General features: G+C 27.4%; 1 protein-coding gene across 2 annotated transcripts in view; it reads left to right on the top strand.

The window, feature by feature from the left end:
* LOC100198115 (atrial natriuretic peptide receptor 2) overlaps nt 1–20,244 on the top strand; it is a 109,473-nt gene that overhangs the window by 29,492 nt on the left and 59,737 nt on the right. For both annotated transcript variants that reach the window (XM_065793622.1, XM_065793623.1), the window contains exons 6-7: nt 9,351–9,465; nt 9,768–9,833. In XM_065793622.1, the coding sequence (XP_065649694.1) occupies nt 9,351–9,465; nt 9,768–9,833 (181 nt within the window). The remainder of the gene's footprint in view (nt 1–9,350; nt 9,466–9,767; nt 9,834–20,244) is intronic.

The following is a 20,244-nucleotide window of genomic DNA, read 5'->3' as shown; positions in this document are numbered from 1 at the left end:
TATTGTCTTCTTTTATTTTTATTTTCATTTTTAAATTATAAATGTAAAAAAAATGCTAAATAGTATTTAATTTTTAACAAAACATTTTTGACAATTTCCAAGATCCCCTTGTAACTTTTTAACTTGCTAAAACAACATTTTAACGACACTCGATAAAAAAAACTATACATTTTACTTAGGAATGCCAGAATTTTACGGCTTTTACGAAGGAAAACACTAAAAAAAACTTATTACAGGTTTGTGAAATCCGTAAAATTATAATTTTTGTAAAATCCAGATGTTTGACAACCCTAATTATATGGAAATATTTCGAATATTTCAGATTTAAAATACTTAGTATTTTAAAACTAAAAATTTTAAAATAGTTAAAAATTTTTTTAAACTTTCCTACATAGGTAATCGTATTATTGTTCATCATATTTTATATTACAATTTTTATCATAAGATAAATTCAAATAGTAAAAAAAATATTTAAATCAATAGCTTTTATTGTTAAATTAAAGTTTCCAAAATTTTAATAACCTTTTATTGAAAAATTGGTTGGCTTGCTAATTTCCGTCAAATATATTGCTACTTTTATTTAAATACTTGGTGTAGTTAAGGCAATTTACAAATTATTCGAATTTATTTATTTGAAATTAGCATGATTTTTTAGGCGTATTATGTCCAAACAAAAGCTTTAGATGTTATATTTTTTTTTGCTTCAGGTTTTTTTAATATTTGAAGAATTTTTCTCTTTTTTATAAAATTTTCTAATCCTTTTTACTACCCCTAATTGTGAATACAAAGAATACCATTTTGGAGTCTTTAGATCACTTTCGCTCATCGGCGTTAACATGAATTTAGTTAAAATCTTTTGAAAAAGTGCCTTAATTTACTATAGACCCTAGTTCTAATCGTTTCTGGCCTATTAGCTTTATATAGTTGTCAAAATTTTTACAAAAAATACAAGAATTCCGACCAAAAAAGAACTTGCAATCAAGAAAAAGCGCCAATAAACGTTAAAAATTTTTAATCTATGATATTCATTTTACCTAAAAATCGTATTTATTTAAAATCTTATACAAATTTGGACAAGCGAATTAGGATTTTAAGAAGATTTAAAAAATAAAAAATCTACGGTCTGGGTTTTTTTGCTTCAAACATTTATATTTTATGATACCGTAAAATTTATCATTTTATTTTTTCCGCCTTTTCATGATTCACAGACTTGATCATTTAACGGAAATATGTAGTAGTCAACAAAATATCATACAGATGCTATAGTATTTTAAAGTTGCCTTAACTACATCGAGTAAGTAACAAAGACATTTAAGGGGCAGATCGATTTTTTTAAATTTACATTAAATATCTACGTAATGCATTAAATATCTACGTAAATTTTGAATTTGTAAATTAAAAAAAAATTATTTATTATAATTATTGTAAACACTGGTTAATAATTAGTACACAGTGGACCAGAGAGATCGCCACGTTTTATGTCATGTCAGTTAAACAAAACTTTTTTTATTTAAGAGTATTTATTTTATAATAATAGTAAAAGTTGTTTTTGAAATCTAAACCAAGTGCTAAGGGTCCCAAATGGGGCAAAAGGGAAAATTGACGGGCCCCAAACCCATTTAAGATTTTTTTTTTCAATTTAAATTTTTTTTGTCCCTGCATTTAGTTTAGAAGTTTATATTTGCAAAATTATTTGAAAATTATTATATTTCATTAGTCAGATACAGTGCCCCCAGGATTTAATAAAAAATATAAAACTCTTTTACTTTTTTAGTTTGTTTTTTATTTATCAATCTTTTTTCTTTAATTTATTTAGATAAATTGAATAAAATTTAAAACAATAAAACGACTAGTATTTACAATTATTACTGATATATGGAACATAAACCAACTAAACATAACTAACTCTTCTTCTGTTAAAGTCAATCACAGAAGAGAGGAGTCTTTTGTCATATTCTTTGTTTGCAACTTTTCGCTTGAACCTGTTCCACGTTGGTTTGAATTTTGAATGAATTCATTCTCCACATTGTTGAGCAAACTTAGATAAGCCACAATTGTGGTATTCAACAAAAGGTTGCACATGACATAAGAGTATATGTACTTTCCAACTAATTGAAAGTTTTTTCCCAAGTATGTCAGCAATTTCTTGAGCAGATAAAAAGGAGTTCTTAAATTTTAGAATGGCCTGCTGATACTCAAGCTCAAGTGTTCTACCAAAACAAGAATCTTTTACAACCTCAAAATCTTTTAAACATTGAACAATTGGCACAAGATCAGGATATTCTTACAAAACAACTTTTTCCAACTCATCAACACACTTTAGTATCTGGTTTGAATTATTCCCATCCCAACCTCTACCTTAATATCCTCTCTGTAGTACACCATTATTTTTCAAAAAATTATCAAATCCTGGCCAAAGATCCATTAATAAACATCCCAGTGTAGTTACTATTCCTATCAGGATATGTAATTCAGGTGGAGGTACTAAATGTTGGATTAGTGTTTCTGGATCTTCATAGAGGTAGAGAATTCTTGGATATATCACATTCATAAAATGTTTCATATTGGATTTCCTTGAACTATTTTCTACAGTGTATCTTTGATACCAATAGTCAAGGCTTCCAAGCGTTCGCAGTTTACCACAAACTTCTCTTGAGTCTCCTTCACACCAAAGACAAGCTTTTTTTCCTGCATGGCTTGAAATTCCAAAAACTGCATTAGAACATTTCAAATCAAAAGCTGCGAAAAACTTAACATCTTGTAAATTCAGTTTCTCTAAAATTATTCTTAAATTGAAGTTTGATTCTTGCACATCTTCAACTATGGAGAGGATTTGACAGCGTTGTACACCACTATTTAAGTATAAATTTGAAGTAGTATTTTCATTAACATCAAAAACATTTACAACGACCTTCATGAAACTACCTCCTTCATCCATAGAAATACGAATAAAAGCTAATTGGGGATCAAGACTATGTTGATTTATTAAATCTAGAATAAAACTAGATGTGTTTTGAACAAAAACAAGGTCTTTTATAGAAGTACCATCAGTTCTATCAAGGAAGTTGACCTGAAAAATAACAATAAATAAATAAAAAATTTTAAACGATATAATTAGTTTTTAATAATAAAAAATATATTAGTGCTACCTTTTCTACTTGATAAAAATGAGATAAAGACTCTTTTAGGTCACTCATTTTTCCAAAAATGTTGTTTTCTACTGCTGACTTACTTCCCATTCCTTTTCGAAGAGTAGATATCAATACCCCTGTTTTATTCAGGGAAAGTTCTAACACTATTTGAAGTTCCTTAACCAAAATTCAAAGTTCGCTTGAACCTGTTCCACGTTGGTTTGAATTTTGAATGAATTCATTCTCCACATTGTTGAGCAAACTTAGATAAGCCACAATTGTGGTATTCAACAAAAGGTTGCACATGACATAAGAGTATATGTACTTTCCAACTAATTGAAAGTTTTTTCCCAAGTATGTCAGCAATTTCTTGAGCAGATAAAAAGGAGTTCTTAAATTTTAGAATGGCCTGCTGATACTCAAGCTCAAGTGTTCTACCAAAACAAGAATCTTTTACAACCTCAAAATCTTTTAAGGGGCAGATCGATTTTTTTAAATTTACATTAAATATCTACGTAATGCATTAAATATCTACGTAAATTTTGAATTTGTAAATTAAAAAAAAATTAATTATTATAATTATTGTAAACACTGGTTAATAATTAGTACACAGTGGACCAGAGAGATCGCCACGTTTTATGTCATGTCAGTTAAACAAAACTTTTTTTATTTAAGAGTATTTATTTTATAATAATAGTAAAAGTTGTTTTTGAAATCTAAACCAAGTGCTAAGGGTCCCAAATGGGGCAAAAGGGAAAATTGACGGGCCCCAAACCCATTTAAGATTTTTTTTTTCAATTTAAATTTTTTTTGTCCCTGCATTTAGTTTAGAAGTTTATATTTGCAAAATTATTTGAAAATTATTATATTTCATTAGTCAGATACAGTGCCCCCAGGATTTAATAAAAAATATAAAACTCTTTTACTTTTTTAGTTTGTTTTTTATTTATCAATCTTTTTTCTTTAATTTATTTAGATAAATTGAATAAAATTTAAAACAATAAAACGACTAGTATTTACAATTATTACTGATATATGGAACATAAACCAACTAAACATAACTAACTCTTCTTCTGTTAAAGTCAATCACAGAAGAGAGGAGTCTTTTGTCATATTCTTTGTTTGCAACTTTTCGCTTGAACCTGTTCCACGTTGGTTTGAATTTTGAATGAATTCATTCTCCACATTGTTGAGCAAACTTAGATAAGCCACAATTGTGGTATTCAACAAAAGGTTGCACATGACATAAGAGTATATGTACTTTCCAACTAATTGAAAGTTTTTTCCCAAGTATGTCAGCAATTTCTTGAGCAGATAAAAAGGAGTTCTTAAATTTTAGAATGGCCTGCTGATACTCAAGCTCAAGTGTTCTACCAAAACAAGAATCTTTTACAACCTCAAAATCTTTTAAACATTGAACAATTGGCACAAGATCAGGATATTCTTACAAAACAACTTTTTCCAACTCATCAACACACTTTAGTATCTGGTTTGAATTATTCCCATCCCAACCTCTACCTTAATATCCTCTCTGTAGTACACCATTATTTTTCAAAAAATTATCAAATCCTGGCCAAAGATCCATTAATAAACATCCCAGTGTAGTTACTATTCCTATCAGGATATGTAATTCAGGTGGAGGTACTAAATGTTGGATTAGTGTTTCTGGATCTTCATAGAGGTAGAGAATTCTTGGATATATCACATTCATAAAATGTTTCATATTGGATTTCCTTGAACTATTTTCTACAGTGTATCTTTGATACCAATAGTCAAGGCTTCCAAGCGTTCGCAGTTTACCACAAACTTCTCTTGAGTCTCCTTCACACCAAAGACAAGCTTTTTTTCCTGCATGGCTTGAAATTCCAAAAACTGCATTAGAACATTTCAAATCAAAAGCTGCGAAAAACTTAACATCTTGTAAATTCAGTTTCTCTAAAATTATTCTTAAATTGAAGTTTGATTCTTGCACATCTTCAACTATGGAGAGGATTTGACAGCGTTGTACACCACTATTTAAGTATAAATTTGAAGTAGTATTTTCATTAACATCAAAAACATTTACAACGACCTTCATGAAACTACCTCCTTCATCCATAGAAATACTGTTTTATTCAGGGAAAGTTCTAACACTATTTGAAGTTCCTTAACCATCTGAAGAGATACTTGTTTTACTGACCTAGGTATAAATGAAAAAAAAAAAAATATTTTCTCATTTGATAAATATGTACTCAACAGTATATATGTACCTTCTCTTTGCTTTGTTGTCAGGACATCCAACTGTAATCGTCAATGGGTTTCCGCTAGAAGACAAAATTAATTGTTCCCCATTTGCAATTTTGTCAGTTTTCATTTCTGATGATATTATACCAGATTCAACTTTCTCTGCTTGCAAATTTCCTAGACTTATTGCTAATAAGATCAGGTTCTGTACTGCAGATAAAGAAGAGCAGTTGTGTAAATATCCTTGTGCAACAGTTGAAAAACATCTACTACATAATTTGGAAGACACGTTTGAGTTTAATATATTAGGAACTTCTTCGGTATGAATTATTGAAGATGAAGCTGTTCTTGTCATCATCCTCTATTCAATCTTGAATCAAATTTAAAAGCTATTAATTAATGATATAGATATATATATAAATATAAATATATAAATATATATATGTTTATATATATATATATATATATATATATATATATATACATATATATATAGATCTATAGTTTGTTGTCTTTGGGAAGAGCAGAAGAAAAAAAGTGATTCTTACGCCAACACATACGTCACTTTTAATTACTTTTGACTTTCGTCCAACATTTGCGTGTTGGACGAAAGTAAAAACCATTAATTTAATTACAAAGAAATCGTTTTTAAAAAAAACCACAAAAACGCAAATTTAATTGACCAGAATGTTTTAAAAACATTCTGAATGTTTTTAACAATATAAACAATGTTTTTTTTTTTTTTTTAATAAAATGTTTTTATTTTTAATTTTTTTAATAAAATGTTTTTATTTTTAATTTTTTTAATAAAATGTTTTTATTTTTATTTATTTTTTACTGTAAATCATGCGCGAAGTGTTGCTACATTGACTATCTTATAGCCTGACTTGCAAGGGAGTGCTGCTACATTGACTGAAAAATAGCCTGACCCGCAAGGGAGTGCTGCTACATCTACTATCTTTTAGCCTGACCCGCAAGGGAGTGTTGCTACATCGACTCTCAATTAATAAAAAAAAAAAATTCCGGTCTTGCATTTTAATTTTTACTTTTTGTCAACAAAATATGGAAAAAACTTTCGGACAACATCTACGGGTTGTATCTATATACATATATATATATATATATATATATATATATATATATATTATATATATATATATATATATATATATATGTATGTATATACTTTAGCAATCTTTTCTTCCCATAAACCTCGATGAGGTTTTCCAGCCTTTAATAGGTAGAGATTTCTTTGACAACCAGAACATATAACATTAGGATAGCTGCACACACCCAGAGAATATTCTGAATAAACAAACAACTTCATCATTTCTTCTACAGTTGAATTTACACTACTTAAAGACTTTGATCTGGCTCCAAACATTTGCCAACAACAGCAGCATACAGCATCTCGTTAAAAAACAATATTTTCCATTTAAACAAGTTAAAAAAGAACTAGATATGCTATATTTTTTATAATCTGCAATATAAGATATTATACTATAAATAATAAAATATAAATTTATAGGTATCTTTAAGATAATAAAAAATAAATTAGATCTATTATATATATATATATATATATATATATATATATATATATATATATATATATATATATATATATATATATATATATATATATATATATATATATATATATATATATATATATATATTATATATATATATATATATATATATATATATATATATATATATATGTATATATATATATATATATATATATTTATGAAAAGTAATATAAAAGCACAATATCCACATATAAAACCCTTTTTAAGCTATCTTTTTTGCGATTATATAATCGCGCACCCTGGATTTTATTTGCTATGCGAAAGAGTTATACTTTTAATGTTGCCTAGTTTGTTATTTTTAGTTAACGTTTTTTATAATTAAAAATTATCATTTATTTTATATTTTTATAAATTAGTGTTATTTCCATGGTTTAAAAAATATCAGCTTCTAAATTTCTTCTATATAATAATTATTCAAAAATTTTTCAGCAATTGATGATAATAAAAACCAGTTTTTTCACACACCATAAATGGTTACTTTATTTCTGTTAAATTTTTTAAGGCGCAAAAAGCAATTTTTAAAAAGAAGTTGGTTTTTTATATTGTAATTCATATATTTTTAACTTCTAATGTAAAAAAGACCACTTCTTAGTAACTTTCAGACCTATGTTTTTATATGATTTTTAATCAGTATAACATTTTCAATCATAATCAATTGAAAAAATGGGTAGGTGGAAACTTAACACCCTGTTTTGGCCCATTTTTAGCCCTTAGCACCTTATTTTAATTTCAAAAACCCTTTTTTCTACATATCAACTAAAAATACTCTTGAATAAAGATGGTTTGATTCAATTGACACGACATAAAACCTGGCGGTCTCTCTGGTCCACTGTGAGTAGTATTATAATATTATTTAATTATCTTCTTTTATGTTTTACGCAAATATAACATATACAATACGTTTCATTTCAAGTTTTATTTTTGATTTTTTGTTGTTGTTATTTTTGGTTTACTTTACCAGCTAATTTATTTTACCGAAATTATTAATAAATCTTTTAATATAAAAACGTTGTTAACTTATTTTATATTATAATATTTATTAATATGCAAATTTTATTTGTAACTTTCCTAAATTAAGATAAAAAGCAAGAATGTAAACAAAGAGTTTTTGAATAACAAAAATAAATTCATAAAATCATTTATTAAACGCATTGAACAATTTTAACTGGAGAATAACTGACGTCAATTAAAAATTAAAAACATTTTTTTTTCAACTTTTGAATGAATGATCTTGCTCGTTAATGACGACACTTTTTTTTTCACATTAAAAAATCAATCTTAATTCTTAATTGATTAACTTAATTCAATTCCTTGTCGCGCGTACTAATTGCGTTTTTTACTAGTCTAGCGCAACAATTTAAATCTGAGACTGATTAAATTTTTTTTTTAACCATGATCTTAAAAACCTTTGGGAATTTTAAACCAATTGGGAAACCCCCTTATACGGGGCACAATCAGGCTGGCTAACACTCTGATATATATATTGTATATATTATATATATATATATTTAATTATATATATATTTGATAATATATACATATGTAGTTATATATGAATGTGTGTGTACATATATATATAGTTATTATATAGTTATATATATATATTATATATATATATATGTATATATAGATATATAAATGTATACGTAGTTATATATATATATATTTATATATATATATATTTATAGTTATATATATATGTATATATATATATATATGTATATATATATATAGTTATATATACATATATAGTTATATATATATATATATATATATATATGTATATATATGTATATATATATATAGTTATATATATATATATGTATATATATATATATGTATATATATATATATAGTTGTATATACATATATAGTTATATATACATATATAGTTATATATATATATAGTTATATATATATATATATATATATATCTATATATATATATATATATATATATATATATATATATATATATATATATATATATATATATATATATGTATATATATATATATATATATATATATATATATATATATATATATATATATATATATATATATATATATATATATATATATATGTATATTTACCTCCCCAAGGTCACGAAGAACACTAATTTTAATTGTGGTTACAACCAATAAGGAGCCTACTTTTTATTGTGGTGACAATCAACTCTATAACTCTGAAGCACAAACCTTGACAAACAAAGCCACTTTACAGAGAAACATATTGATCTAAAAAGACAAGGAACAGCTAAAAATTCTTTACAACATTTAAATAAAAATTAAAAATATTTTTACTGTAAAAAAAGTAAGAAAAACTTAAAGCTATTTCATTTGACTTCATTTTGATTTATTATTAAGAGACTGAAAAAGTTTCAAATTCTAATTTTTAGACAACGTTCTTTTGAGTCTTCTTTATGGTTGGAGAATTGGAGAATTGATTTCTATGATATTAAGTTTGGTCGCAAACGAAGCAGATTTCAAAGTGTCTTTGGAAGTACTTGTGCTGTAAAGTAACCTTATAATGCTCAAATTTATAATATTCAATAGTAAATTCACCTTAAAAAAATGTTGTATAGAAAACATTTGCAGCCAAATGTTTCTCTTGATTTATAGTTTATTATTATTAATTGTAACATTTAAATTGAAAATATTTATTGGATTTAACGCAACAATAAAATCCTTGAGTCTTTTTCTGTTCTAATTAGAACCATTATTTTATTTTATTTTAAAATGTTTATTAATAAAAAATGATGTTTATAATATGAACATACTTTGAGTATTGTATTTTACAATTTGATGGTTTTTAGATTGAAAGAACAGAGAGTAAGCAAACTTTGCACAGTGACATCGGAGGAAATATAGGTGTTTTTCAGGTATATTTTTATTAATTAGGTTTTTATAAAGAAATAATAATATTTTATAAAGAAATAGTTAAATGACTTTTGTAGGAAATATGCAGTGAATGCACAATCACCAAATGTATATTTTAAATTAGGATGAAAGTTTAATATATGTATATACAGTGTTTGATGAGAAGCAAAGTGAGGTGTTATCCTGACATCTTTTTATAACTTTCTTAATATAATGATGATTAGGTGGTATTTTAAACCTGCCAAATATGTATACATACCTATACAATTATATACACGCAGGCCTCGAAGGAGTAAGTATTTGCGAGAACTGAAAAATACTCTCTTAAATCAAACATGGTATGCCATAAGACTCTTAAGCAGCTTTTTATGAGAGCCTTTGGTTTTTTGCGTGAGCTATAGTGATTGACCAAAACAGAAGTTATGCCAAAAGTGAAGTAAACCAAAATTTTGAGTAGGGGAGACCGGGGCTAGTTGGCTGCAGGGGTATGTGGACGAACTGCATTTATCTTTAGAGCTTTTCATCAGAAAGTGACAAAAATTACTCAGAAACTTCCTCATTGACCATTTCATCATTCACTGTAGTATTGTCAGGATTCGCGCATGCGCATGGGAGATATTGAGATTTATGCGTTTTTTGGACAAAAACGTAACTTTTTGAACATCGCTTCCTTATTACTTTACAAAGAAAATATTTAGTCGTATGAAAAAAAAATTATTGTAAAAGTTCCAGTCACAATTAGTTTACTATATCCAGTCAGACTTTTTTTTCAAAGCTGCCGTTTTTCAGGATCTATAGACTGTTTATTAAAAAAAAAGCTTTCGGGGTAAGTTGACAAATTTTTTACGGGGTAAGTTGGCTCATAGCATTTACTATGGAAAAAAATATTTATTTTTATAAAATTATTTTTTTTATTTTTTTTATTTTTAACAATATTGAAAATATTTATTCTTACAAAAAAATTAAAAAAAAATTTTGTTTAGTTTTTTTTTCCACAGATAAAAGGTGGGTTACTGTTTGGCTTTTATACGGACTAATATTTGGTACCAGCTAAAAGTAATATTAAATTTTGGGATAAAATTGTTGCAAAAATTAATTTAAAAAAAATTTCTAATAATTTTGCACTTAATAGTGCATTAATAATCATTTTTATAGTTTGCGGCAACATAACCCGTGGTGGGGTAAGTTGGCGCAAAATTTTTTTTTTTTTTTTTGGTGCGGGAAGGCCCCAACAAATTTTTTTTTTAAATGAATGCAAATTTTATAAGATACCCTAATCCATACTCTTTAAGACTACACTTTAATATTTAAAAAAAAATGTACTGTTAGGGGTACAGAGCTCATAGAGTAAAAACCGAGCCAACTAGCCCCGGTCTCCCCTATACTAATTCTATACCCAAACTGACATTTTGGCAAACATTTTACCAAAACTAAAATTGAAATTTCGGCTAAAAAAAATTAATTTCTTCATAATATTATCTAAAAATGCAATTTTACATTTGTAGTTTATTTAGATTTTTTTTTTTTTTCACATTTGTTGTTTATTTTTTTGATAACTTCTTTCCATCTTAATATAATAATAATGATAATAAATTATTAGTAAATAAATAATAATAAAAATAAAATAACTCATAAAAAAATCTATAGAAATAACTAAAAGATTAGGCCGACAAAATTTTTTTTCTTGTTCACTTTCTGTTTAAACTATTTAAACCAAATTTGTTTTCTTTAAACAAAATGATATCAGTGCAAGATTCAAAAAGGTAATGCGCACTGCAATGGTTTAACTATTTGCAGTTTCAATATTTTTAATAAGCAGATGGATATGCTCTATTTACTTACTAAAAAGTTAAGTAATTTGTGAACAATTGGCTTAAAATTTCATTTAGAAATGATAAAATATTTTGTAAAAACTGTTAAAAATATTTTTATAAATTATTTATGTTGTTTAAGCAAAGAATGAATTATAAAAGTTATAAATACGTTATAAAAGTAATAGCACTACTATAGTGTTATTACTTTTTAAGTGCAACTTTACAATAGGTTGCTAACAAATGGTTTTACCAAACTTAATAATGACTTAATATTTGTTGCAGTGATATGAGCTGATTTCTAGTACAGAAATCAGCTCATAGCAAGTTAGCAGAGATATTGGCTAATTTCTACTAAAATTAGATTATATCTCTGCTATTTTATCTCTGCAGCTTTTACAATCGCATGGTAACATAAATAATGTAATGTAAGTTAAATATATAGTGTCAAAACATCACTTTTTTTTATCCTGAAAAGTACTTTTTTATCCTTATTTTTTTCTATCCTGAGTAGTGTTTTATGAATTGAATAATTGAAGTTAGTACTTGGTATGATGTCCTTTAGCATTCTAAGCAGGTAGGTATATAGTAAATGAACTTTCTCAAATATTCAGGAGTCATAAGTTGAGTCCATAATTTTTTCTTGTAGATCATCCAAAGATGAGGGTCTTAGTTCGTTTTTAAGTTGATTCCATGGACTTCATTTTTAAGATGATTCCAACAGTCTTTAATTAGTATGAGGTCTGGTGAGTTACTAGGCCGAGGGCCAATGGTCTCAACCCCATTCTCACATAACAAACTTATATAGCACTATTATAGTGTTATTACTTTTTAAGTTATTTTATTATTGTAAAGTTAGTTACTAGAGTGCTATTATTCGTAAGTTTATTGTTTTATTTTTTATAACTTTTTTGCTAACAAATTTAAATTGATTTGCCCCTTAATAAGCAAATTACATGGTTTTGCATTAACTAAAATTTTGAAGACCAGGTATTTTTCTGGATTTTGCTTTTCGAGATTGCTTAATTCAACCCTTGAACTACTTTAAATGCTTTTTAAAGTTTTCTTTTAAATAATTGTAAGGAATAAAATCTTTATAGACCAAAATATAGTTTTATTAATAAACATACTTTTATGAGTAACAAACTGTCTGGTCATCCTGACAGGCTACTGACAGGCATTTTTTTAAAATTTTAGTTGTCCTTGGAGAAAACGAGTTGTGCCACCAGATGGCTATGAGGGTACACCCTTGTACATATATATATATATATATATATATATATATATATATATATATATATATATATATATATATATATATATATATATATATATATATATATATTTTTTTTTTTTTTTTAGTTTTTGTAGGGATTTCTCTACGCTAAATCTAATAAAACCTTAAATATCTCAATTTGAGGAAAGGGAAAGCGGAATAGTATCAAAAATTAACTGATCGAAAAAATGATTAAGATCGAAAAATAACTGACCAAAACCCATTTTAATGATTAAGATCGAAAATGTGATTTTCAGATTAATATCGAAAAGTTTTTATATCGAAATTCACAAATGCGGAACTATATCGAAAACAATAAAAACGAAATAAAATCGAAAACTTATTTTAATGACTAACATCAAATAAGTGATTTTCAGATTAATATCGAAAAGTTTTTGTATCGAAATTCACAAATGCGGAACAATATCGAAAACAATAAAAACGAAATAAGATCGAAAACTCATTTTAATGATTAACGTCGAAAATGTGATTTTCTGAATAATATCGAAAACAATAAAAACAGAATAAGATCGAAAACTTATTTTAATGATTAACATCGAAAATGTGATTTTCTGATCACACTTTTTTTTTTTTTTTTTTTTTTGTATGAAAAACTATTACTAGGAAAAAATCTTAAGAAACTTTTAATACTAAGTCACTTTTCAATAAGAAACTTATTTAAGAGTTCGATGAATATTTCCTAACTTTTCACCTAAATATCGCATTAACTTTACACAAAGTTAGTTATCTGCAACGGAGAACAGCAGTTTAAATGAACAGTTTAATTTGCAGCTCAATAAACAGTTTAATTTGCATGTGCAATGAAATTCAATTCAATTTTAAAGTTGAAATTTTAAAAATTTTAAAAAACTCAATATTCCAAAATGTCGTTAGAGAACTTTTTAAAAAATTATTGTGAAACTGAAGAAGAAAAAAAAAACTTAAAAGTTTTTTGGTCTGGTGATTTTGGATACACTAAAGATAAATTTTATAAAGATAAACTGCATCTTAAGTGCCGTTTTTTTACAAGAATGAACTGCAAAGGCAGAGCTTTTATTCATAAAGATAAACTTCAGGTTACAACTGTTCACAGTTGCAGCTCAAGAGAAACAGATTTTGAAGTGCTGCTTGCTAAAAGTACCATGAAAAAAAAAGCAGAAGCAACATCTGAAGACCTGCGCTCAATTTTTCAAAACACTGAGAGTGAGTTTCCTGCAGTTGTTTCTGAATCTGTTAGTTTTCCTCAAATTATCCCAAGTCTTCAGAAAAGGAGAAGGCTAAATGAGCCCTCGAACCCAAAATCACCAAAAGAAGCTGCTAAAGTTCTGAATGACAAAGAATGTCGTCGCTATGGAGACATTTTCTTGGGATCAGTTGCAGAACAGGACAACGTAGCATTGCTGTTTGGGCATATGTTTGTCATTAACAAGGCGAAATCGGCCTAAGTGTGTTTTGTTGATGGAACATTCAGGTATTTATATGGAAGCATTTTACTTTTTCAAAGAAAATTTATCTAGGGGGCTGTCTGTTAATTACGTCAACAAACTTTTGGCAATTTTTACCTTCCCCCTTCCCCCTTATAAACAATTTGTCAAATTTCCAGAGACACCCACCACCCAGACCCCTCTTTTTTTGAGTAATGAAATTAAATAAAGTAAAGTAAAATAGTTGACGTCAACTTTATTTGACCTCCTCCCCTCACCTTTGTCAACAATTGTCAAAAAAGTTCAGAACCCCCTCTATTTGTTTATGTAATTAATTGACAGCCACAAGACAAAAAAATTGATATACTAAAAACGTTAGGTAGAACACTTTTATTTACAGTTGTAAGTTATAGTTACATTTATTGTACTTCCAGCATGACACCACGCATGGAGGAAAGCAAGTGGTATCAGCTCTTGATATTTTCTGTTGAGTATTCAGCAGTGCTTGAAGATCCAATTCCAGATGAGGATCAGATAAATTTTGATCCTGATAACCCTCACCTTTGGGGCACATCTGTTCCAGTTGTATGTGCTTTAATGACATCCAAATCCGAGGCTCTATATAAGCTTGTTTTTTTCAAAATAAAAGAAGTTTTAGGCTTCTCTCCAGCCACCATTATGTCGGATTTTGAACGAGGACTACAGAATGCTCTAAGAACAACTTGGAGTGAAAACTTGGTAAATGGTTGCAGGTATAAGTTAATAATTTGTTATTACTTTGTCCCAGTTTCCAACATATCAAAGTTTCTCATAGTTTGTTATCAATTAATGATCTCCTTTAAATTCTTATCTTTAGGTTTCATTTTGAAAATGCAATCACCAAGCAATTAGCAATTCTTGGTCTTCAGAGGGAATACCGCCACCAAATTCAAGTAAAGAAGTGGGCATGAAAAGTTATGGCACTTTGTCTCCTTCCTGCAAACAAGATCTTGGTTGCTTGGGGATCTCGAGTTATTGAGATTGCAACATTCAGTGGCAAAATCAAAAGCAAACTACTTGGTTTTAAAAGGTATTTTGAGAGGTATTGGCTCAATATAGTGACCCCACATGGGTTCAGTGTTTATGGCTTGAATCACAAAACCAATAACAATGCAGAAGGTCTCAATAGACGTCTGAAAACAAACATGGGTAATCGGCATAGAGGATTTTGGCAGTTTATGGAATTGCTTAATCAGCATGTAATAGTGCATACAATTCAAGAGCTTCAACAGCTTGCTTGCAATCAGCCAGTCAGCCGTGACCAACGCGACTATAGTGCAATTGAAAAAATGCGTTGTTTTGAGAAAAACCTTCGAGACGGAGTTTGGACAACTGAGAGATTCCTATCAGCAGTATCATATCTTTTTCAAAACATCAAAGCTATGTAAGATAATTTTCCAAATTTTTTTATAACGCTTCTTATTTATCAACCTTTTTACCAAACCTTTTTACCAAACTAATTAATTTAACTTTATTTGATTATCTTTTTCAATGAAATATGGAAAATTGTATTTGAAGTATTTAAACAATTTTAATGCTTTGGATGAAAACTTAATGGACGAGCTTGGCGAGAGTCTTCCTTTGCCAACTTCTACTTCAACAGAGTCACCAAAGTGCATTGTTTGCACTGTCAATGAACGAAATGCTTTGGTAATGCCTTGCAGACATTTTTTGTTTTGTCAGCCATGCATTCAACAAGTCCAGGAAAGCAACACACCTCATTGTCCCACTTGCCGAGGACCAATATCATCCATAATTGAACCTTTTCAATGATTTAGTAAAAGTTTCCCCTTTACCTACATTTTGAACACTAGAATGACACACAATTTAAAATGTTCAAATTTATTAGAATAAATTTTTTATATAAAAACGGTATTAAATTATTTCCAATTACTCTTACTCCGCCTGGGATAAAAAACAATCAATAATGTAATTTCGTTAGTTAACACAAATGCATTTTTTATCTGTTTAAATGGTATATGAAATTTAAGTGACGCAGTTACAAACAATGTTGTTTATCATCTGTCTTTCTGGTTAAAATTTTTGAGTACTCGTGTTTTAGTAACTCTGGCTTCAGAACTTGGTTATTTTTGACAAATTTAATTAATAAAACTTAATTTAATTAACAAAACTTAATTTAATTATTAAAACTTAATTAAACTTAAAACAAATTTAATTTAAGAAAACTTAACAAAACTTCTAACAAAAGTTATGCAAAAACCATATGCTGAAACATTTTCAGCATATGGTTTTTGCATATTTGTTGTTCCGCTTGACGAGCTCTTTCTGATTATATAGGTTTTTATTTAGTTTCCTGATTTTTTTTTTGCTGGCTCTACTAAGTTTGACGTCATGGGTCCTGGCCCCAAGTGTGAAATTTTTCAAAAGCCAACTACTTGGTTTTAAAAGGTATTTTGAGAGGTATTGGCTCAATATAGTGACCCCACATGGGTTCAGTGTTTATGGCTTGAATCACAAAACCAATAACAATGCAGAAGGTCTCAATAGACGTCTGAAAACAAACATGGGTAATCGGCATAGAGGATTTTGGCAGTTTATGGAATTGCTTAATCAGCATGTAATAGTGCATACAATTCAAGAGCTTCAACAGCTTGCTTGCAATCAGCCAGTCCGCCGTGACCAACGCGACTATAGTGCAATTGAAAAAATGCGTTGTTTCGAGAAAAACCTTCGAGACGGAGTTTGGACAACTGAGAGATTCCTATCAGCAGTATCATATCTTTTTCAAAACATCAAAGCTATGTAAGATAATTTTCCAAATTTTTTTATAACGCTTCTTATTTATCAACCTTTTTACCAAACCTTTTTAAAACTAAGAAGAAAATTTTTCTTCTTAGTTTTAACCTAAAAACAAATTAAAAGCAAAAATTTGCCCTAACACGCTTGTGCACACAAAGTACACAGTGACCCTCACTATTATCTGTAACCTTACATGTTTTATATTATTTTTTTTAAGCGAAAGTACAATGCTTAGAGCGCAATATTTTAATCCAAATCTTTTCTATTTTTATAAAATATTCTCTCCTAGTATTATTACTGAATATTTGTGTTATTAGCACTATTATTCCGAAACACTTATTGAAGCTCGATTATCTAATGCCTTTAGTTCTAGGCGAATGGCTTTGGGATTGAATCCCCGTGGTGTGTATCTTTTATTTTTGAAATGAGTATGTGGTCACTGCCCCTTCTCTTTTCTTTTAGTCCTTAACTCTCATCTATGTATCACATGCTCAGTACAAAGTAAGTTTTTATTACGCAAAATAAATTCAAAACAAACTGAGCAGCTGTTCAGAATGACAAATCAGTATTGATAATAACATTAAAAGTAAAGTCTAAAATTGAAAAAGATTTACAAACATAAATTGTTAATATATTGTTTACCTGTTAACATTTACTAACCGTTTGTGAACTTTTTCCTTTTAACCTGTGATATGGAAGATGACTTCTCTACTACTTCTTATAGGTAAATTTTTAAAGAGGATAACTGGAGTCAAAAATTTGTTGAATTTATATATTAAATTGTTAATTTATTTAAAATCGTCATTCTTTGAATAAAAATTTAGTAACTCACAACGAAATATCTTTTAAGTGACCAAAAGTTAATGCCACTCATCTATTGATACTGACCTAAATTATCGACACAGTTATAATCGTAACTCAAAAGACCTTTAAATAAGAAGTAATATTTCACAACTGCAAAGGAGCACACAGATTTGTATTAGATTTTTATCCTCAATGCACAATATAGCTGTTTAAAATTTAGGTTTTTATCATTTTATTTAAATTTTCCTGGATTCAACACTTTATTTGCAAGTTTTGAGATTTTATGTAAATCTGCTGTTAAAATACTTGCCTGTTTAACTGTAACATCATCTTTGAACAAAGTATACTCAAATAGGGGAAGTCTGGACAGTTTATGGCTTCTCGTTTATAGTTTAAAGTAAATCAACAAATCCATAAAATAAACTTTTTTAAAGTTATTTTTATCTTCTGATAGCAATCTATTAAATCTTTTAAAATTACTTGCATGATTGCAAAATCATGCTAGTAATTTTAAAAGATAGTCACAGTTTTAATGGTTTCATTTCTCAATAAATTACTATAAATTTTTACAACTGAGGCAGTTTTTATTATCGACGGAATGTTCCTATTATTTAATGAATGTTCTTAACAATTTTCTATCATATACCTTTTTTGAAAAGTTCAGACTTAAGTTTTTTTAGTTCAAAGGTCAGAGTATTCTGTATATTTCTGTAAATAGATTTCATTAAATATTAAACAGATATTTTGCAACATTTTGGACCAATTTGGAGTAATGATTTTGCATATTATATTGTGTAAATATTACCAGAATGTGCTTTCGATAAAAAAAGCAAGGAAAAATTTTTCCAAATAATTTTTAATGGTGTTATAATGTATGCTTTAAATACATGGAAGTATACACTAAAATAATGCATACATATTAGTATTTTGTGATTTCTACTTTATTTTTTTTTAAATACCCTGTATCTACAGTACATTTTTTTTACTGGAAAAGTTTAAAATTCAAATTTTTTTTTATTTTAACAGATTTTGATTTCATTTTAGTATAAAGAGTATAAATTATTCATGTTTTTTGTAATGTCAACAATAGATATTTGTTGTTAAAATTAATAATATCCAAATATATTAGCCAATGCTAGTTACGCGGTTTTGCACTATCCCCGACGATATGTAGGGCATTTTTATGACTATTACAAAAAATTATGTAAAGATAATAGACAACTCTTGTAAAAAAACTTCATATAGGCTCTCAGCAACTTGTATAATAACCTCAATAACTTCTAGTATGAAAATTTTATTAAATAGCATCTTGTAAAATAAAATATAATTAATTTTAACATTTGATAGCTACATATCGTAGCAGCAATGTATTTAAAGTTGTGTGCTCAATATTTTTTTAGTATTTACAATGTTAAACATTCTGAAACAGAATGACCAGATGACTACTTGTAATAGTAATTTTTCTATGACAATTGGAGGAAGAGTGGGTATTGCTTATAATCTTTTATTAAAAAGGATCTTTCAGCATGCTCTTCTTGCTTAATTAATCAGGATTTTTTAGCCTGCTTTACTTGAATTGTAACAAGGAGTTTTGTACCAACAAAGAAGTTTTATATCATAAAATTTCAAGAAAAAAATACTTTAAAACAAGGCTTGTTTTAAAGTAATTTCTTCTTGAAACTTTTGTGCACATATAACAGATGACTTAGTTGGCATATAGTTTTGAGTATTTACAAATAACTTTATCCTTTAAACTTTTTATGGTTTGTTGACATTAGCTGTAAATAAATCAATACATCTTGTTTTAAATCATTTTATAAATAGCCAACAATACAACATTCAATATTTTTTGTTCTACTAATCGAACTTTAATTTTATATTGTATAAATTATACAATTATACAGTATAATTACTACTCTTTAATTCACAACCGCAAAAAACTGGCCTTTCTATTTATTCTGCTTTTGGAATTTTTGAATCCATTCCTTTTTTTCACATTTTCAATATTATTCCGGAAAGTCCCTTTTCGATTTTATTCCCTTTTTCACAATTTCGATATTATTCCGGAAAATCCCTTTTTGATATTGTTCTTTTTTTCACAATTTCGATCTAATTCCGTTTTTTAAATTTTCGATACTATTCGTTTTTTCACAATTTCGATATTATTCGGTAAGTCACTTTTCGATATTATTCTCTTTTGAGCCATTTCGAGATTGTTTTGCTTTTCGGATTTTTGATACTATTCCACTTTTAACAACTTCGATGTATTCTTTTTTTCGATATTATTCCGAAAAGTCCC

Source organism: Hydra vulgaris, chromosome 03, assembly GCF_038396675.1.
Source record: "Hydra vulgaris chromosome 03, alternate assembly HydraT2T_AEP".
Taxonomy (NCBI): domain Eukaryota; kingdom Metazoa; phylum Cnidaria; class Hydrozoa; order Anthoathecata; family Hydridae; genus Hydra; species Hydra vulgaris.
The sequence above is the reverse complement of the archived record's forward strand: the minus strand, read 5'-3'. Positions and strand labels throughout refer to the sequence as shown.